This window comes from Engystomops pustulosus, chromosome 4 (assembly GCF_040894005.1).
Source record: "Engystomops pustulosus chromosome 4, aEngPut4.maternal, whole genome shotgun sequence".
Classification (NCBI taxonomy): Eukaryota; Metazoa; Chordata; class Amphibia; order Anura; family Leptodactylidae; genus Engystomops; species Engystomops pustulosus.
The window spans coordinates 216,365,443-216,386,724 of record NC_092414.1 but is presented as its reverse complement, the minus strand read 5'-3'; the positions used below and the strand labels follow the sequence as shown (position 1 = coordinate 216,386,724).

The 21,282-nt window shown below is 52.9% G+C and overlaps 1 protein-coding gene across 1 annotated transcript in view; it reads left to right on the top strand.

Annotated features, from left to right (window-relative positions):
• DNAH2 (dynein axonemal heavy chain 2) overlaps positions 1 to 21,282 on the top strand; it is a 103,492-nt gene that overhangs the window by 66,121 nt on the left and 16,089 nt on the right. Inside the window, exons 47-78 of the mRNA XM_072149933.1 lie at positions 647 to 799; positions 955 to 1,046; positions 1,179 to 1,377; positions 1,463 to 1,687; positions 2,365 to 2,469; positions 2,705 to 2,893; positions 3,283 to 3,368; positions 3,590 to 3,720; positions 5,840 to 5,989; positions 6,067 to 6,234; positions 6,319 to 6,479; positions 6,569 to 6,708; positions 7,827 to 7,959; positions 8,041 to 8,180; positions 8,249 to 8,459; positions 8,539 to 8,655; positions 8,783 to 8,924; positions 9,006 to 9,175; positions 9,258 to 9,374; positions 9,445 to 9,609; positions 9,690 to 9,812; positions 9,980 to 10,128; positions 10,422 to 10,488; positions 10,568 to 10,718; positions 10,804 to 10,952; positions 11,599 to 11,732; positions 19,391 to 19,535; positions 19,622 to 19,821; positions 19,957 to 20,083; positions 20,165 to 20,351; positions 20,427 to 20,575; positions 21,098 to 21,281. Coding sequence (XP_072006034.1) covers positions 647 to 799; positions 955 to 1,046; positions 1,179 to 1,377; positions 1,463 to 1,687; positions 2,365 to 2,469; positions 2,705 to 2,893; positions 3,283 to 3,368; positions 3,590 to 3,720; positions 5,840 to 5,989; positions 6,067 to 6,234; positions 6,319 to 6,479; positions 6,569 to 6,708; positions 7,827 to 7,959; positions 8,041 to 8,180; positions 8,249 to 8,459; positions 8,539 to 8,655; positions 8,783 to 8,924; positions 9,006 to 9,175; positions 9,258 to 9,374; positions 9,445 to 9,609; positions 9,690 to 9,812; positions 9,980 to 10,128; positions 10,422 to 10,488; positions 10,568 to 10,718; positions 10,804 to 10,952; positions 11,599 to 11,732; positions 19,391 to 19,535; positions 19,622 to 19,821; positions 19,957 to 20,083; positions 20,165 to 20,351; positions 20,427 to 20,575; positions 21,098 to 21,281 — 4,759 coding nt within the window. The remainder of the gene's footprint in view (positions 1 to 646; positions 800 to 954; positions 1,047 to 1,178; positions 1,378 to 1,462; positions 1,688 to 2,364; positions 2,470 to 2,704; positions 2,894 to 3,282; positions 3,369 to 3,589; positions 3,721 to 5,839; positions 5,990 to 6,066; positions 6,235 to 6,318; positions 6,480 to 6,568; positions 6,709 to 7,826; positions 7,960 to 8,040; positions 8,181 to 8,248; positions 8,460 to 8,538; positions 8,656 to 8,782; positions 8,925 to 9,005; positions 9,176 to 9,257; positions 9,375 to 9,444; positions 9,610 to 9,689; positions 9,813 to 9,979; positions 10,129 to 10,421; positions 10,489 to 10,567; positions 10,719 to 10,803; positions 10,953 to 11,598; positions 11,733 to 19,390; positions 19,536 to 19,621; positions 19,822 to 19,956; positions 20,084 to 20,164; positions 20,352 to 20,426; positions 20,576 to 21,097; position 21,282) is intronic.

Here is a 21,282-nt window from a genome sequence, read left to right as displayed (position 1 = left end):
GGTCGTAACACCTGAGAATGGGGTAAGTGGTCGTAACACCTGAGAATGGGGTAATTGGTCGTAACACCTGAGAATGGGGTAAGTGGTCCTAACACCTGAGAATGGGGTAAGTGGTCGTAACACCTGAGAATGGGGTAAGTGGTCGTAACACCTGAGAATGGGGTAAGTGGTCGTAACACCTGAGAATGGGGTAAGTGGTCGTAACACCTGAGAATGGGGTAAGTGGTCGTAACACCTGAGAATGGGGTAAGTGGTCGTAACACCTGAGAATGGGGTAAGTGGTCGTAACACCTGAGAATGGGGTAAGTGGTCGTAACACCTGAGAATGGGGTAAGTGGTCGTAACACCTGAGAATGGGGTAAGTGGTCGTAACACCTGAGAATGGGGTAAGTGGTCGTAACACCTGAGAATGGGGTAAGTGGTCGTAACACCTGAGAATGGGGTAAGTGGTCGTAACACCTGAGAATGGGGTAAGTGGTCGTAACACCTGAGAATGGGGTAAGTGGTCGTAACACCTGAGAATGGGGTAAGTGGTCGTAACACCTGAGAATGGGGTAAGTGGTCGTAACACCTGAGAATGGGGTAAGTAGTCCTCCACACTGTCCTGACTCTGAGGGTCACCTCTGTCACCCCTGCTCCCCCACAGGTGAACCCCACGGACCCCGACAACTACAGCCGCATGGTGGAGCTCTGCTTCATCTTCTGCATGATCTGGTCTGTCTGCGCTTCAGTGGATGAGGATGGAAGGAGGAAAATCGACAACTACCTGAGAGAACTGGAAGGAAGCTTCCCCAACAAGGTGACCACCGCCTTCGGGGCTATACGGGGGGGTCACCACTATGAGTATCAGCTGATGGCTATTGGAGTTATGAAGCGTAGATACAGCGCCCCTCCTGCACATAGGCTTCAACTGGTACTGCAGCTGGATGACCCCTATCGCTTGTCTTATTTCAGGACACAGTCTACGAATATTTTGTGGATCCCAAAAGCAAGAACTGGTTGAACTTTGAGGAGCGGCTGCCCAAGGGCTGGAGGATCCCCGCCAAGTAAGTGGTAGAGTGTGAAATGCCCCCGTACAGGTAGGAGCCACGAACTCGGGGGTCCATGTGGACCATGTTCAGCTCACAGCTGTATGACCTAGGACTGTCTCAGTGAGATGTCCCCCTTTCTCTTGGCAGCGCTCCATTCTACAAGATCATGGTGCCCACGGTGGACACCGTCCGCTATCAGTTCCTAGTGAATGCCTTGGTCTCCAACCAGATCCCGGTCCTCCTTGTTGGGCCGGTGGGTACTGGGAAGACCTCCATCGCTCAGAGCGTCCTGCAGTCCTTAGATGCTAATAAGTGGACACTGCTGACCGTGAACATGTCTGCGCAGGTAACCGAGGAGAGGTCCTAACATTATCACAAGTGTTACTGGGACCAGTACGGTCTGATCACTGGTGTCACCGGTTCCTCCTCAGACCACCTCCAACAACGTACAGAACATCATCGAGAGTCGGGTGGAGAAGCGCACAAAGGGTGTCTATGTCCCTGCCGGGGGAAAGCATCTCCTGACCTTCATGGATGACCTCAATATGCCTGCGAAGGACACATTCGGGTCACAGCCGCCCCTAGAACTGCTCCGGCTCTGGATCGATTACGGTTTCTGGTACGACCGTCAGAACCAGAGCATCAAATATGTGAAGGTCAGACCCCAGACTCTACATGGAGACCCCCACTATTTTCTGTATTTTTACCTGGTTCATCATGGTCCTTTCTTCCTTCCTTCTTGGGACGTTGGAGCTTGTTACTGTCATCTCTTCTTTCCTTCTCAGAGGTTCCACATTTTGGATCTTCTCCGGACCTCTACTGCTCTGACTTTCTCACCTCCTCAATGACCCTTCTCCTGTTCTCCGATCCTTCTCCTTATCTTCCCTACCTTCCATCTTTGGACTTCATAAGACTTTGATCTTCTTCTCTGACCTTTGAATCCTTGGACCTTGACCTCTTCTAGCGTGGGGAGGCAGACGTCTTCTTCTTGGACCTGTGTCCTAGGTTATGCTCGGAGGTTAGGTGTCACACGGAGATATGGAGTGAGGTAACAATGTGACTGTGTAGGGTCCTGACTCCACAGCGGACAATCTATACCTGGGTGTTGTCAGGTGGCAGAGGGTCCCTGGTGCGTCTGCTACACCTGAACGTCCCTGAAGCGAGCACATAAGGAATCCAAAAGCGGTAATAGATTGTCCCCATAGTGAATAGTCAGTCATACATGGTCTGATATTGGACTTCTGTCTTCTGCTTCTCCTCTGCTCTATGGTGTGCACAGGGCCGAGACCCTCTGTATCCCATCACTAACGTGTCTCTTCTATTCCCTCTACAGGACATGCTCATCATGGCGGCCATGGGTCCTCCTGGCGGGGGGCGGACAGCCATTTCTGGTCGACTCCAGAGCAGATTTAATCTGATTAACATGACCTTCCCCTCGGTGAGTTCTAGCTTCTCATCACAGCTATAGATCAATGAGACCCCCCAGATTATCCTCTCTCAATGAGACCCCCCAGATTATCCTCTCTCACTGAGACCCCCCCTGGTCATCCTCACACACCAGTCTGAGCACTGTCACGTATGCTATATGTGAGCAGTCACCACCTCCCCCTATCTGCAGGGCCTTCTCCTGTCTGTAGTGGATCTTCTCCTCCAAATGTCTTCTCCTTCTTCAGGAATCTCAGATTATTAGAATCTTCGGGACAATGATGAGCCAGAAGCTGCAGGACTTTGAGGAGGAGGTGAAGCCGGTGGGAGATATAATCACCCAGGCCACCATCGAGCTGTATAACAGCATCACCCAGAGGTTCCTCCCCACCCCCGCCAAGATCCATTACCTGTTTAACCTCCGCGACATCTCCAAGGTGAGATTCTGGTCCCTTTAACACAATGGTCTTCTATAATACAGAACCAGCCGAGGGCACCGGGTCGGCAGCAGAACTTTGAATGCAGCTCTTGATGTGACTGGAGTATAAAGCAGACTGAATTATCAGTAATGGGCACACGGGGGACACTAGTGACTTGGATTTTCTATGGATAGAATGTCTGATCTCTGGGGGTCCCCTGTGATCATGAAGATGGGGCCCCACCCCAGATGTGACCCCTGGTGGACAGGCCGGACCCCTGACTTCCAGGATAGCCATAGCTGGGTATAATGTACAGGCCCCTGTTCTCATCATGGTGGTCCTATCCTGTGGATATCCACCTCACTGCCTGGTGGTGATCACACTCTTCCTCTCCTCCCTCCGTACAGGTTTTCCAGGGAATGCTCCGGGCCCAGCGTGACCTCCATGACACTAAGCAGAGCATCACCAGACTCTGGATCCACGAGTGCTTCCGGTACCGCTCTGTTATTTCCTATATATGTAGATCATACATGTCCCTAGCAGCGCCTCCTTCAGGGGAAATATGGTACTACAAGGAGGAGCCCTGTAATACTCTCGGTTGAGAGCCCCTGAGTGTGGCGCCCCCTATGATATAACAGGACGTATGGTCATAGGTTGTCCTGTTGTTACACATCTTGTACTATGAGAGGTTATGTCCTTCTCTTCTTCCTGCAGCGTCTTCTCAGATCGTCTGGTGGACTCCTCCGACACTGAGGCCTTCACAGGAATCCTGAGTGAGAAGCTGGGCTCCTTGTTCGACCTCACGTACCACAACCTGTGCCCCAGCAAACACCCCCCTGTGTTCGGTAGGTGGTATATGATGGCATAAGCTGTCAGTATCTGATCCCTGGGGGTACAGCACCCACAAATAATCTGTATTGACTGTCTCTGGGTGCCAGAACCTGTACAGTGGATAGAGCCAGAAGCACCTCCATCCGGTGATGGGTGCAGGGTCTCGGTGTGGACCCCATAGATCACATACTGATGACCTATCTGGAGAAAATGTCCTCTGGATGAGAATTGAGTTTCCTCATATCAATGGAGTAATGTTGCTGCTCCATTCATCTCTATGGTCCTGCTGGAGATATCACTGCTCCATTCATCTCTATGGTCCTGCTGGAGATATCACTGCTCCATTCATCTCTATGGTCCTGCTGGAGATATCCCTGATCCATTCATTTCTATGGTCCTGCTGGAGATATAGCTGCTCCATTCATCTCTATGGTCCTGCTGGAGATATCACTGCTCCATTCATCTCTATGGTCCTGCTGGAGATATCCCTGATCCATTCATTTCTATGGTCCTGCTGGAGATATCACTGCTCCATTCATCTCTATGGTCCTGCTGGAGATATCACTGCTCCATTCATCTCTATGGCCCTGCTGGAGATATCACTGCTCCATTCATCTCTATGGTCCTGCTGGAGATATCACTGCTCCATTCATCTCTATGGTCCTGCTGGAGATATCACTGCTCCATTCATCTCTATGGTCCTGCTGGAGATATCACTGCTCCATTCATCTCTATGGCCCTGCTGGAGATATCGCTGCTCCATTCATCTCTATGGTCCTGCTGGAGATATCACTGCTCCATTCATCTCTATGGTCCTGCTGGAGATATCACTGCTCCATTCATCTCTATGGTCCTGCTGGAGATATCACTGCTCCATTCATCTCTATGGTCCTGCTGGAGATATCACTGCTCCATTCATCTCTATGGCCCTGCTGGAGATATCACTGCTCCATTCATCTCTATGGTCCTGCTGGAGATATCACTGCTCCATTCATCTCTATGGTCCTGCTGGAGATATCACTGCTCCATTCATCTCTATGGTCCTGCTGGAGATATCACTGCTCCATTCATCTCTATGGCCCTGCTGGAGATATCGCTGCTCCATTCATCTCTATGTTCCTGCTGGAGATATCACTGCTCCACTCATCTCTATGGTCCTGCTGGAGATATCACTGCTCCACTCATCTCTATGGTCCTGCTGGAGATATCGCTGCTCCACTCATCTGTATGGTCCTGTTGGAGATATAGCTGCTCCATTCATCTGTATGGTCCTGTTGGAGATATAGCTGCTCCATTCATTTCTATGGTCCTGCTGGAGATATCACTGCTCCATTCATCTCTATGGTCCTGCTGGAGATATCACTGCTCCATTCATCTCTATGGTCCTGCTGGAGATATCACTGCTCCATTCATCTCTATGGTCCTGCTGGAGATATCGCTGCTCCATTCATCTCTATGGTCCTGCTGGAGATATCGCTGCTCCATTCATCTCTATGGTCCTGCTGGAGATATCGCTGCTCCATTCATCTCTATGGTCCTGCTGGAGATATCACTGCTCCATTCATCTCTATGGTCCTGCTGGAGATATCGCTGCTCCATTCATCTCTATGGTCCTGCTGGAGATATCACTGCTCCATTCATCTCTATGGTCCTGCTGGAGATATCACTGCTCCATTCATCTCTATGGTCCTGCTGGAGATATCACTGCTCCACTCATCTCTATGGTCCTGCTGGAGATATCACTGCTCCACTCATCTGTATGGTCCTGTTGGAGATATAGCTGCTCCATTCATTTCTATGGTCCTGCTGGAGATATCACTGCTCCATTCATCTCTATGGTCCTGCTGGAGATATCACTGCTCCATTCAGCTCTATGGTCCTGCTGGAGATATCACTGCTCCATTCATTTCTATGGTCCTGCTGGAGATATCACTGCTCCATTCATCTCTATGGTCCTGCTGGAGATATCACTGCTCCATTCATCGCTATGGTCCTGCTGGAGATATCGCTGCTCCATTCGGACTCTGGAGGCAGGGCCCCCTGTTCTCCTGGTCGGTGGGGCTTAGCAGTCAGACAAGGATAAGTTGTATTGGTTGGTGCGCTCTTTAAGTGTATCCTTTGCCCCCCTCCCAGGTGACTTTATGCGTGAGCCCCCCGTGTACGAGGACATCACAGACTTCAATGCTCTGAAGACGTTCATGATGAATCAGCTGCAGGAGCAGAGTCAGCAGCCGGGGGCCTCCGCCAAGAAGCTGGTGCTGTTCACAGATGCCATCCAGCATGGTAGGTCCAGCGCCGCTCTGCTCCTGACGTTGTGTCCATGACTGTGTCTCCCCTGACCTCTTCTCCTTCCCCGGTAGTGACCCGCATTGTACGAGTAATCGGCCAGCCACGAGGAAACATGTTACTGATCGGCATCGGGGGCAGTGGGCGGCAGAGCCTGGCACGGCTGGCGGCCTACATCTGTGACTATAAGGTGTTCCAGCTGGAGGTGACTCGGGGCTACCGTAAGCAGGAGTTCAGAGAAGGTGGGTACACGGCCTCCTCCATACCCCTCTGTGTAGGACACGAGGCTGCATATCCTCATGGTATTTATCACCCCCCCCCCCTAGACCTTAAGAAGCTGTACCGGCTGGCGGGCGTGGAGGGGCGCCCCACTGTGTTCCTCCTGACGGACACCCAGATCACCGATGAATCCTTCTTGGAGGATGTGAACAATGTCCTGAGCTCTGGGGAGGTCCCCAATCTCTACAAGGCCGATGAATTTGAGGAGGTAACCCATCCCCCAGCCCTGGTGCCAAATGTGTAATAGCGCCCCCTATGGTCGCACCTCCCCTCATCTGTCTCCCTGCTGTGTTACAGATCAAGACCATCTTACAAGAGAAAGCCAAAGAGGAGAACGTCCCGGACACTCCCGAGAGTCTCTTCAACTTCCTGATCGAGAGAGTGCGCAACAACCTGCACATTGTCCTGTGCATGAGCCCCGTGGGCGACCCCTTCAGGTACGGAGACCCGGCTGGGGGTAGTAGTCCTGGAGATGTATTGCCCCTGGCAAAGCTCATGATTGGTGGCCTCTAAAGGGAATCTGTCAGAAAGTAATGAGTAGCTTTCCCTCCCCTGAATGGCAAATTACTGCTGTAGTATCCAACTAGAAGCCTTCTACAGCTATACTCAGAGCAGAGAGGAGTTACTATACTATACTATACTGTAAGGACATGCCCCGAGTGCATTTGGAGAAGCCAAAATACTGGATTATAAATCCATATATCACAGTCCTGTTGCTACTAACAAAGCACACGAAGGTCGGATTACACATCTCTCCAGGAACGATGGGGCAGATTTACTTACCCGGTCCAGTCACGATCCAGCGACGCTGATTCGGGTTCTGCTGGGATTCACTAAGGTCGTGTGCACAATGTCCACTAGGTGTCGCTGCTGCGCTGAAGTCCGACGGAATTCACCTCCTCCGTCTCGGTGTATGTGAGTGCTATTTTTGCGACACAATTTTTTTTGTATATTCCGCGTCCTTTCCAAATCCGTCGGTTATTCCGACGGCCACGCCCCCCGACTTCTGTCGCATGAAAGCCGGCACCGATGCGCCACAATCCAATCACTTGCGGATTCGGGAAACCAAGTGGAAAATCGCGATTCGAATCCTTAGTAAATGTGCCCCATTGTTTCACACTGGCTGCATAGAGCACAGAGCACAGCAGTTTAAGGACAATCACCCACTGCTCTTGGAGAAGCTCCAATCCCAGGATATAACTCCCATATTTCACAGTCCTGCTGCTACTAGCAACAAATTTATGATCTCTCCAGGGCCAGTACATAACAATGGCTGAAGAAAGCACAGAGCACAGCAGTGTGAGGACATATAAGACAACTTGTACGATACTGGAATATTAATCCATATTTCACAGTCCTGCTGCTGCTAACACCATACACAGCACTATGACTGCACATCTCTCCAGGGACAATGTAGTCTGCATGGTCTCACCTGCTGATGGTTTCCCTGTAGTACAATGTCCTGTGGTTGTTAGACCCAGACTATAAGTAGCTTGGCCACCTTGTATGGGATGATGATCGGACCTGTGTGTGATGGGGAATTCTCTTGCCGCAGGAATCGTATCCGCCAGTATCCGGCTCTTGTAAACTGCACAACCATTGACTGGTTCTCTCAGTGGCCACAGGAGGCGCTGCTGGAGGTGGCGGAGAGGTACCTGGAAGGAGTGGAGTTGGGGAGCTTGGAAGGGGTGAGTCCTGTCCGCCGTGCAGTGTGAGGGTCTGTGTAGGGTCTGGGGGTCCATGTTCTTCCATATACTTTTGTTTCTCAGATTAATGGGAAGGTGGCCCGAATCTTCGTCACCATGCATCGCTCCGTAGCCGATTATTGCCACAAGATGAAGCTGGAACTGAAAAGGCAAAATTACATCACCCCGACCAGCTACCTGGAGGTGGTGTCCCGATACAAGAGGTGGGTCCTTACCCCGCGGGGGTCTCTGTATGTGTATTACAGGTCACTCATGCATCTCCTCTATCCAGGCTTCTGAATGAAAAGCGCACAGAGCTGGGAGAGAAGGCCTCCAAGCTGAGGAACGGCCTCTTCAAGATCGACGAGACCCGCGAGAAGGTGGAGAAGATGTCGGAGCAGCTCGCCATCGCCAGGAGCAAAGTGGCCGAGTTCCAAAAACAGTGCGAGGAGTATCTGGTCATCATTGTCCAGCAGAGGAGGGAGGCGGACGAGCAGCAGAAGGTGGGTCCATCTCTAGCTGGGGGTCACAGCACCAAGGGTCACCTCACCCATCCTGACGTGATCTCTGTCCCTTCATCAGGCCGTCACCGCTCACAGCGAGAAGATCGGAGCCGAGGAGATTAAGTGTAAGGCGCTGGCGGAGAATGCCCAGAAGGACCTGGAGGAGGCTCTGCCCGCGCTGGAGGAGGCCATGAGGGTGAGACATACAATATACAATCCATGCAGTCACTGGAATGGGGCAGCCTTTCGGGTGACAATCTGTGACCAGCACTGGCAGACAGGTAGGCAGTATGACTTGGTTCCTTCCATATTTACCCCATTAGGCCCTCGAAACTCTGAACAAGAAGGATCTGTCTGAGATCAAAGCCTATGGGCGCCCCCCGCCTCTGGTGGAGACCGTGATGCAAGCCGTCATGATCCTGAGGGGGAACGAACCCACGTGGGCCGAGGCTAAGAGGCAGCTAGGTGAGGGGGAGAAAGGGTAGAGGTTGTGAAGACGTCACTCCAGCCCGTGCTTTATGTATTCCTGGTTATTTCAACCTTCAGGAGAATCCAACTTCATCAAGCAGCTCATCAACTTTGACAAGGACAACATCTCCGAGCGGGTCCTGAAGAAGATCGGACAATACTGCGTCCTGCCGGATTTCCAGCCGGACATTGTGGGAAGGGTGTCTCTGGCCGCCAGGTCTCTGTGTATGTGGGTGCGGGCGATGGAGGTGAGCACATAGTGGTGGATGTCTCATAGTAGTCAAAGTCGTCTGTGAAACCTGGAGTTCAGACGTCTCCACTTCTCTGCAGATGTACGGACGGATATTCCGTGTGGTGGAGCCAAAGCGCGCCCGCATGAACGCCGCCATGTCACAGCTGGCAGAGAAGCAGGCGTCACTGGCCGAGGCTCAGAATAAACTCAGAGAGGTACAGTCACATAGTGTGGATAATGTCCGTCCACTTTCCTGCGCTGGTACTTACAGGCCTCGTCTTGCAGGTGGGAGAACGTCTCGAGCAGCTGAAGCTGCAGTACGATGAGAAGCTGGCGCAGAAGGAGCAGCTCCGAGCCGAGGCCGAGCTCATGGAGGTGAAGCTGCAGAGAGCAGGGACCCTGGTGACCGGACTGGCCGGAGAGAAGACGCGCTGGGAGGAGACGGTCAAGGTGGGTCCTGCCGCTCGCCGTCTTCCTCTCTCTATCTGTGCTCCATTGCCTTATTAACGTATCACTGTTCTCCTCCGCAGGGTCTGGAGCAAGATCTGGGCTTCCTAGTCGGTGACTGCCTCCTCGCTTCAGCCTTCCTGTCATACATGGGACCCTTTCTGTCCAGCTACCGTGAGGAAATACTATCCATATGGAGTAAAGAGGTGATTTGAGGCCCCATGATGCACCGCGCACCCTCTCTTATTATGCACATGACGTACGATGATGGTGGTGGTTGTAGTGACCCTGTGGTCCTATAGTAGGTGGGTTGAAATGGCTGATAACAGGGGACAGTAGAATCAGTTCCAGCATGTACATGTCTATCATCCAGGTGCGAGAGATGTTGGTGCCGTGCTCCCCGCAGTTCTCCCTGACCACCTTCCTGTCCAGTCCCACCATGGTGCGGGAATGGACCCTGCAGGGACTGCCCTCCGACAGCTTCTCCAGCGACAATGGCGTCATCGTGACACGAGGGAACAGGTAATGTCCCATCTCGCCACAAGACAAACACTCTGGGAATATTCTGCTTTGATTCATATTTGCCAAGATTTCCTTAAACGTTGGGTTAAAGGGTCTGTGTCTCCTGTAGGATGATGGTTTATCTCTAGTTATGTCATATCCTAGGTAGTGGAATGTCTAATAGATGTTAGCTGCTGCCCCTGAGCGCCCTCCAGTGGTGGCTGCAGGGAGACAGAATTTTATCTGTCTGAAGGCCACCTATGAGTGATTGTGTAGCTGTCAGGTTTGATCCCATCAGTCTGTCCTCTTCTCAGGTGGCCTCTTATGGTCGATCCCCAAGGACAAGCCAGCAAGTGGATCAAAAGCATGGAGACGGCCAATGTAAGCGCTCAGCCCTCAGTTCCTCCTCTCCTCTCATCGGGATTGTATCCTGAGGGGCTCAAGGTGTTTTGTCTTGCAGGGGCTTCGAGTGATCGATCTCCAGATGCCGGATTTCATGCGGATACTGGAGCAGGCGGTGCAGTTCGGGACGCCGGCTCTTCTGCAGAACGTCCAGGAGGATCTGGACCCATCTTTGTCCCCCATCTTAAATAAGTCTGTCACCAAAGTTGGTGAGTATCAGGGACAGAGGAAGCCATGGAGGCGGCGGGGGTGATCTGCGCTCTCTGCTGTTATTAAATCCCTTCTTCTCTACAGGGGGGAAACTTCAGATTCGTCTGGGGGATAAGGATGTTGTCTATAACCCTGAATTCCGGTTCTACATCACCACGAAGCTGTCTAATCCTCACTACACCCCCGAGATCAGCTCCCAGACCACCATCGTCAACTTTGCTGTGAAGGAGCAGGTAAGACGCCTGAGGTGCAGTACATCCCAGAACTTATAGGATCCTAATGATCAGCCATCAAGGTATAGTCAGCCTCTGATACAAGTGACGATGGGGGCCTTAAAGGGGTTGTCCAATAATCATCCACAGGATTTATGATCATTCCAAGCAGACGGCTTACAGGATGGTCCTGTAGAAGTGAAGTGCTCTAGTTCACCACTAGGGGGCAGTGTCATACAGCTCCCATGTCACTGCCCGCATTACATGTTGGGCGCCGCTTTATCTTGTTTCTGTATAACCAGTAACATGTAACAGTCTGTACTTTACTGGGGGGACACAATTTTGCATGCAGCTTTGGATGTGAGTGGAGTATAAGAGGAGATTGTCACTATCATCTCTGGCTTGGGGCCATGGCACAGTAATGGGATTTAGTTAATTGCACGGTGCCAGCGCGGTTAATCTCATTTGCTTCTTTCTGGGTATGAGCCAGTGCCGGCGCTGAGCTCCCTGTATCGGGGTGCCAGCGGGAGGATTACTCCTCTAAGTGACATTACACTAATTCCTAATTGAGAGGGTTTATTAATCCCCTGTAACAATAGAGATCAGACTCCCTATGTAGGGGCCAGTAATCCCCGCAGCGCTCCTGATCGCGGCTCCTTCTATGCAGGGGCTGGAGGACCAGCTTCTGGGCAGCGTGGTCAGGAAGGAGCGACCCGAGCTGGAGGAGCAGAAGCAATCCCTGGTCCTGAACATCGCAGCTGGAAAACGTAAACTCCAAGAGTTGGAAGATGAGATCCTCAGGTGTGTGGGGGGGGCACATACTTATAGGGGGGAGCAGGATTAACTCCTCATGCTCTAAAAGTGGCCATGTCCAGTGTCAGATGATATAGACACCATGCAGCCCTCATTCTTTTGGACCCTCCACCAATGTTGTAACTAGTGGCTTGGACATAATAGGATAAAGGTCATGAAGCAGCCGCAAAGAATCAACACAAACAGTACGATCCAGCATCAAGGTCTTGTGCACTGAAGACTATTGTCTACATCCTGGGAGATCCAGGGTAACAGTCCAAAACTACACCTTCCTCAGGCCCTCTATACTGCAGCACACCTTCCTCAGGCCCTCTATACAGCAGCACACCTTCCTCAGGCCCTGTATACAGCAGCACATCTTCCTCAGGCCCTCTATACAGCAGCACACCTTCCTCAGGCCCTCTATACAGCAGCACACCTTCCTCAGGCCCTGTATACAGCAGCACATCTTCCTCAGGCCCTCTATACTGCAGTACACCTTCCTCAGGCCATGTATACAGCAGCACACCTTCCTCAGGCCCTCTATACTGCAGCACACCTTCCTCAGGCCCTGTATACAGCAGCACATCTTCCTCAGGTCATGTATACAGCAGCACACCTTCCTCAGGTCATGTATACAGCAGCACACCTTCCTCAGGCCCTCTATACAGCAGCACACCTTCCTCAGGCCCTCTATACAGCAGCACACCTTCCTCAGGTCATGTATACAGCAGCACACCTTCCTCAGGCCCTCTATACAGCAGCACATCTTCCTCAGGCCATGTATACAGCAGCACACCTTCCTCAGGCCCTCTATACAGCAGCACACCTTCCTCAGGCCCTCTATACAGCAGCACACCTTCCTCAGGCCCTCTATACAGCAGCACACCTTCCTCAGGCCCTGTATACAGCAGCACACCTTCCTCAGGCCCTCTATACAGCAGCACACCTTCCTCAGGTCATGTATACAGCAGCACACCTTCCTCAGAGCCTCTATACAGCAGCACACCTTCCTCAGGTCATGTATACAGCAGCACACCTTCCTCAGGCCCTCTATACAGCAGCACACCTTCCTCAGGCCCTCTACACAGCAGCACATCTTCCTCAGGCCCTGTATACAGCAGCACATCTTCCTCAGGCCCTCTATACAGCAGCACACCTTCCTCAGGCCCTCTATACTGCAGCACACCTTCCTCAGGCCCTGTATACAGCAGCACATCTTCCTCAGGTCATGTATACAGCAGCACACCTTCCTCAGGTCATGTATACAGCAGCACACCTTCCTCAGGCCCTCTATACAGCAGCACACCTTCCTCAGGCCCTCTATACAGCAGCACACCTTCCTCAGGCCCTGTATACAGCAGCACACCTTCCTCAGGTCATGTATACAGCAGCACACCTTCCTCAGGCCCTCTATACAGCAGCACACCTTCCTCAGGCCCTGTATACAGCAGCACACCTTCCTCAGGCCATGTATACAGCAGCACACCTTCCTCAGGCCCTCTATACAGCAGCACACCTTCCTCAGGCCCACTATACAGCAGCACACCTTCCTAAGGGCTTCTGTACTTCAGCACACCTTCCTCAGAGCCTCTATACAGCAGCACACCTTCCTCAGGCCCTCTATACAGCAGCACACCTTCCTCAGGGCTTCTGTACTTCAGCACACCTTCCTCAGAGCCTCTATACAGCAGCACACCTTCCTCAGGCCCTCTATACAGCAGCACACCTTCCTCAGGCCCTCTATACAGCAGCACACCTTCCTCAGGCCCTGTATACACCAGCACACCTTCCTCAGGTCATGTATACAGCAGCACACCTTCCTCAGGTCATGTATACAGCAGCACACCTTCCTCAGGCCCTCTATACAGCAGCACACCTTCCTCAGGCCGTCTATACTGCAGTACACCTTCCTCAGGCCATGTATACAGCAGCACACCTTCCTCAGGCCCTCTATACAGCAGCACACCTTCCTCAGAGCCTCTATACAGCAGCACACCTTCCTCAGGCCATGTATACAGCAGCACACCTTCCTCAGGCCATGTATACAGCAGCACACCTTCCTCAGGCCCTCTATACAGCAGCACACCTTCCTCAGGCTCTCTATACAGCAGCACACCTTCCTCAGGCCATGTATACAGCAGCACACCTTCCTCAGGCCCTGTATACAGCAGGACACCTTCCTCAGGCCCTCTATACAGCAGCACACCTTCCTCAGAGCCTCTATACAGCAGCACACCTTCCTCAGCCATGTATACAGCAGCACACCTTCCTCAGAGCCTCTATACAGCAGCACACCTTCCTCAGGCCCTCTATACTGCAGCACACCTTCCTCAGGCCCTCTATACAGCAGCACACCTTCCTCAGGTCATGTATACAGCAGCACACCTTCCTCAGGCCCTCTATACTGCAGCACACCTTCCTCAGGCCCTGTATACAGCAGCACACCTTCCTCAGGCCCTCTATACAGCAGCACACCTTCCTCAGGTCATGTATACAGCAGCACACCTTCCTCAGGCCCTCTATACAGCAGCACATCTTCCTCAGGCCATGTATACAGCAGCACACCTTCCTCAGGCCCTGTATACAGCAGCACACCTTCCTCAGGCCCTCTATACAGCAGCACACCTTCCTCAGGCCCTCTATACAGCAGCAAACCTTCCTCAGGCCCTGTATACAGCAGCACACCTTCCTCAGGCCCTCTATACAGCAGCACACCTTCCTCAGGTCATGTATACAGCAGCACACCTTCCTCAGGCCCTGTATACAGCAGCACATCTTCCTCAGGCCCTGTATACAGCAGCACACCTTCCTCAGGCCCTCTATACAGCAGCACACCTTCCTCAGGCCCTGTATAAAGCAGCACACCTTCCTCAGGCCCTCTATACAGCAGCACACCTTCCTCAGGCCGTCTATACAGCAGCACACCTTCCTCAGGACCTTCTATACAGCAGCACACCTTCCTCAGGCCCTCTATACAGCAGCACACCTTCCTCAGGCCCTGTATACAGCAGCACACCTTCCTCAGGTCATGTATACAGCAGCACACCTTCCTCAGGCCCCCTATACAGCAGCACACCTTCCTCAGGCCCTCTATACTGCAGTACACCTTCCTCAGGCCATGTATACAGCAGCACACCTTCCTCAGGCCCTCTATACAGCAGCACACCTTCCTCAGGCCCTCTATACAGCAGCACACCTTCCTCAGGGCTTCTGTACTTCAGCACACCTTCCTCAGAGCCTCTATACAGCAGCACACCTTCCTCAGGCCCTCTATACAGCAGCACACCTTCCTCAGGCCCTCTATACAGCAGCACACCTTCCTCAGGCCCTGTATACACCAGCACACCTTCCTCAGGTCATGTATACAGCAGCACACCTTCCTCAGGTCATGTATACAGCAGCACACCTTCCTCAGGCCCTCTATACAGCAGCACACCTTCCTCAGGTCATGTATACAGCAGCACACCTTCCTCAGGCCCTCTATACAGCAGCACACCTTCCTCAGGCCGTCTATACTGCAGTACACCTTCCTCAGGCCATGTATACAGCAGCACACCTTCCTCAGGCCCTCTATACAGCAGCACACCTTCCTCAGAGCCTCTATACAGCAGCACACCTTCCTCAGGCCATGTATACAGCAGCACACCTTCCTCAGGCCATGTATACAGCAGCACACCTTCCTCAGGCCATGTATACAGCAGCACACCTTCCTCAGGCCCTCTATACAGCAGCACACCTTCCTCAGGCCCTCTATACAGCAGCACACCTTCCTCAGAGCCTCTATACAGCAGCACACCTTCCTCAGGCCATGTATACAGCAGCACACCTTCCTCAGAGCCTCTATACAGCAGCACACCTTCCTCAGAGCCTCTATACAGCAGCACACCTTCCTCAGGCCCTCAATACAGCAGCACACCTTCCTCAGGCCCTCTATACAGCAGCACACCTTCCTCAGGTCATGTATACAGCAGCACACCATCCTCAGGCCCTCTATACAGCAGCACACCTTCCTCAGGCCCTGTATACAGCAGCACACCTTCCTCAGGCCCTCTATACAGCAGCACAGCTTCCTCAGGCTCTCTATACAGCAGCACACCTTCCTCAGGCCCTCTATACAGCAGCATACCTTCCTCAGGCCATGTATACAGCAGCACACCTTCCTCAGGTCATGTATACAGTAGCACACCTTCCTCAGGCCCTCTATACTGCAGCACACCTTCCTCAGGCCCTCTATACAGCAGCACACCTTCCTCAGGCTCTCTATACAGCAGCACACCTTCCTCAGAGCCTCTATACAGCAGCACACCTTCCTCAGGCCCTCTATACAGCAGCACACCTTCCTCAGGCCATGTATACAGCAGCACACCTTCCTCAGGCCATGTATACAGCAGCACACCTTCCTCAGGCCATGTATACAGCAGCACACCTTCCTCAGGCCATGTATACAGCAGCACACCTTACTCAGGCCCTCCATACAGCAGCACACCTTCCTCAGGTCATGTATACAGCAGCACACCTTCCTCAGGCCCTCTATACAGCAGCACACCTTCCTCAGGCCCTCTATACAGCAGCACACCTTCCCCAGGCCCTGTATACAGCAGCACACCTTCCTCAGAGCCTCTATACAGCAGCACACCTTCCTCAGGCCCTGTATACAGCAGCACACCTTCCTCAGGTCATGTATACAGCAGCACACCTTCCTCAGGCCCTCTATACAGCAGCACACCTTCCTCAGGCCATGTATACAGCAGCACACCTTCCTCAGGCCCTGTATACAGCAGCACACCTTCCTCAGGCCCTCTATACAGCAGCACACCTTCCTCAGGCCATGTATACAGCAGCACACCTTCCTCAGGCCCTGTATACAGCAGCACACCTTCCTCAGGCCCTCTATACAGCAGCACACCTTCCTCAGGCCATGTATACAGCAGCACACCTTCCTCAGGCCCTCTATACAGCAGCACACCTTCCTCAGGCCATGTATACAGCAGCACACCTTCCTCAGGCCATGTATACAGCAGCACACCTTCCTCAGGCCCTGTATACAGCAGCACACCTTCCTCAGGCCCTCTGTACAGCAGCACACCTTCCTCAGGCCATGTATACAGCAGCACACCTTCCTCAGGCCCTGTATACAGCAGCACACCTTCCTCAGAGCCTCTATACAGCTGCACACCTTCCTCAGGCCATGTATACAGCAGCACACCTTCCTCAGGCCATGTATACAGCAGCACACCTTCCTCAGAGCCTCTATACAGCAGCACACCTTCCTCAGGCCATGTATACAGCAGCACACCTTCCTCAGGCCATGTATACAGCAGCACACCTTCCTCAGGCCCTCTATACAGCAGCACACCTTCCTCAGGTCATGTATACAGCAGCACACCTTCCTCAGGCCATGTATACAGCAGCACACCTTCCTCAGGCCCTCTATACAGCAGCACACCTTCCTCAGGCTCTCTATACAGCAGCACACCTTCCCCAGGCCCTGTATACAGCAGCACACCTTCCTCAGAGCCTCTATACAGCAGCACACCTTCCTCAGGCCCTGTATAAAGCAGCACACCTTCCTCAGGCCATGTATACAGCAGCACACCTTCCTCAGGCCCTCTATACAGCAGCACACCTTCCTCAGGCCCTGTATACAGCAGCACACCTTCCTCAGGGCCTCTATACAGCTGCACACCTTCCTCAGGCCATGTATATAGCAGCACACCTTCCTCAGGCCATGTATACAGCAGCACACCTTCCTCAGGCCCTCTATACAGCAGCACACCTTCCTCAGGCCCTCTATACAGCAGCACACCTTCCTCAGGCCCTCTATACAGCAGCACACCTTCCTCAGGTCATGTATACAGCAGCACACCTTCCTCAGGCCCTCTATACAGCAGCACACCTTCCTCAGGCCCTCTATACAGCAGCACACCTTCCTCAGAGCCTCTATACAGCAGCACACCTTCCTCAGGCCATGTATACAGCAGCACACCTTCCTCAGGCCCTGTATACAGCAGCACACCTTCCTCAGGCCCTCTATACAGCAGCACACCTTCCTCAGAGCCTCTATACAGCAGCACACCTTCCTCGGGCCATGTATACAGCAGCACACCTTCCTCAGGCCCTCTATACAGCAGCACACCTTCCTCAGGCCATGTATACAGCAGCACACCTTCCTCGGGCCATGTATACAGCAGCACACCTTCCTCGGGCCATGTATACAGCAGCACACCTTCTTTAGGCCATGTTTACAGCAGCACACCTTCCTCAGGCCCTCTATACAGCAGCACACCTTCCTCAGGTCATGTATACAGCAGCACACCTTCCTCAGGCCATGTATACAGCAGCACACCTTCCTCAGGCCCTCTATACAGCAGCACACCTTCCTCAGGCCCTGTATACAGCAGCACACCTTCCTCAGAGCCTCTATACAGCTGCACACCTTCCTCAGGCCATGTATACAGCAGCACACCTTCCTCAGGCCATGTATACAGCAGCACACCTTCCTCAGGCCCTCTATACAGCAGCACACCTTCCTCAGGCCATGTATACAGCAGCACACCTTCCTCAGGCCCTCTATACAGCAGCACACCTTCCTCAGGCCATGTATACAGCAGCACACCTTCCTCAGGTCATGTATACAGCAGCACACCTTCCTCAGGCCATGTATACAGCAGCACACCTTCCTCAGGCCATGTATACAGCAGCACACCTTCCTCAGGCCCTCTATACAGCAGCACACCTTCCTCAGGCCATGTATACAGCAGCACACCTTCCTCAGGCCCTCTATACAGCAGCACACCTTCCTCAGGCCCTCTATACAGCAGCACACCTTCCTCAGGCTCTCTATACAGCAGCACACCTTCCTCAGGCCCTCTATACAGCAGCACACCTTCCTCAGGCCCTGTATACAGAAGCACACCTTCCTCAGGCCCTGTATACAGCAGCACACCTTCCTCAGGCCCTGTATACAGCAGCACACCTTCCTCAGGCCCTGTATACAGCAGCACACCTTCCTCAGGCCCTGTATACAGCAGCACACCTTCCTCAGGCCATGTATACAGCAGCACACCTTCCTCAGGCCATGTGTACAGCAGCACACCTTCCTCAGGCCCTGTATACACCAGCACACCTTCCTCAGGCCCTCTATACAGCAGCACACCTTCCTCAGGCCATGTATACAGCAGCACACCTTCCTCAGGCCCTCTATACAGCAGCACACCTTCCTCAGGCCATGTATACAGCAGCACACCTTCCTCAGGTCATGTATACAGCAGCACACCTTCCTCAGGCCATGTATACAGCAGCACACCTTCCTCAGGCCATGTATACAGCAGCACACCTTCCTCAGGGCTTCTATACAGCAGCACACCTTCCTCAGGGCTTCTATACTGCAGCACACCTTCCTCAGGGCTTCTATACTGCAGCACACCTTTTTCAGGCCGTCTATACTGCAGCACACCTTTTTCAGGCCGTCTATACTGCAGCACACCTTCCTCAGGCCCTGTATACAGCAGCACACCTTCCTCAGGCCCTGTATACAGCAGCACACCTTCCTCAGGCCCTGTATACAGCAGCACATCTTCCTCAGGCCCTGTATACAGCAGCACACCTTCCTCAGGTCCTGTATACAGCAGCACACTTCCTTTCCGTCTGTTTGACTCTTTTAGGCTGCTGAATGAAGCTACAGGCTCGCTCCTGGATGATGTGCAGCTGGTGAACACCTTGCAGACCTCTAAAGTGACAGCCACAGAGGTGAGCGAGCAGCTGGAGAGCAGCGAGGAGACTGAAGAGAAGATTGACCTGGCTAGAGAGGTAAGAGACCAGCACTTCCCTGCTCTGTCTATAGAGGGCGTAGTCCTGCTTTGGACATTACCTAATGTCATTATATGTCCTCCCAGGCTTACCGCTCCTGTGCCCAGCGAGCTTCACTCCTCTTCTTCGTCTTGAATGACCTGGGACGTATTGACCCCATGTATCAGTTCTCCTTGGACTCGTATATCGACCTCTTCAATATGAGTATTGACAAGAGCAAGCGCAGTGCCAACCTGGAGGAGCGGATCACCAACCTCAATGAGTACCACACGTACGCGGTCTACAGGTAACCTCCATACATTGTCACTTATACGAGGACATTGCATTGTGGGAGAGGCCTCCCCGCTATCAGACGACTAGGCAGACACTGAACAAGTAGGTACTGCGTTCTCACTGCCACGTTTGCCCTGCTGCCCCATAGGTACACTTGCCGTGCCCTCTTTGAGAGGCATAAGCTGCTTTTCAGTTTCCAGATGTGCGCCAAGATCCTAGAAGTCGCTGGAAAGTTAAACATGGACGAGTATAACTTCTTCCTACGCGGCGGAGTGGTGAGTGACGTCTACATTTACACGTTTCGGGTGCAGCAGATGAGGGCAGAGCTTTAACCAAATCCCTCATCCCCATCCCAGGTCCTGGACCGAGAAGAACAGATGGACAATCCCTGCACTGGGTGGCTTTCTGATGCCAACTGGGACAATATAACCGAGCTGGACAAGCTGGCCAACTTCCACGGCATCATGAACTCGTTTGAGCAGTATCCACGAGACTGGCACCAGTGGTACACCAGCCCCGAGCCTGAGAGCGCCTGCCTGCCAGGTACACGGGGGTATCATTATGTATACATATATACCAGGCCATAGACCCTCTGTATATGTCATTGTACTGTTACAGGAGAGTGGGAGAACGCCTGCAGCGAGGTGCAAAGGATGCTGATCATCCGATCCTTGCGGCAGGACCGCGTGGCCTTCTGCGTGACCGCCTTCATCATCAACAATCTGGGGTCCAAGTTCACCGAGCCCCCGGTGCTGGACATGCGGGCTGTGAGTTATTATAATTACTATCCGTATAGACGTAGCGCTCTGACCTGTCCTATGTTCCAGATATAATTGTCTCATGTATTGCAGTGCCTCAGTGAAAGGATTCGACGGGTGCGACTCCTTGTATAAGCGTCCCCCTCAAAATCACACTTTATCTGTACTTCGCTGGATGGGAGCCCCCTAGTCAGTGCGATAGAGGTTATGTGCAGCACTGAAGGGACAAGCCAAGGTCGGGGCAGGCATCAATGAGGCGACACAATGATAAGGCCGAGGTCAGGGAGGCGTCAATGAGGCGATACAATGATAAGGCGACACAAGGGCAGGCCGAGGCCAGGGCAGGCATCAATGAGGCGACACAAGGGCAGGCCGACATGACCCATGTAGAGTCAGAAAACCAGGCAGGGGTCACATATGGGTAGTCAGGATACACCAGTGCAGGAAGAGGCAGGATAGGAACCTTAATACTCAGCGACTTCTACATAACCAGGGATGTGTCTCACTTCTCCCAAATGTCTCTTCTTGCAGGTGGTGGAGGACTCTCTTCCTCGCTCTCCCTTGGTCTTCGTCCTCTCCCCGGGTGTGGACCCCACTGGCGCCCTCCTGCAGCTGGCAGAGCAGTGCGGGATGTCCCAGCGTTTTCAGGCTCTCTCTTTAGGACAAGGCCAGGCTCCGATTGCCACCCGCATGATCAAGGAAGGGGTCAAAGACGG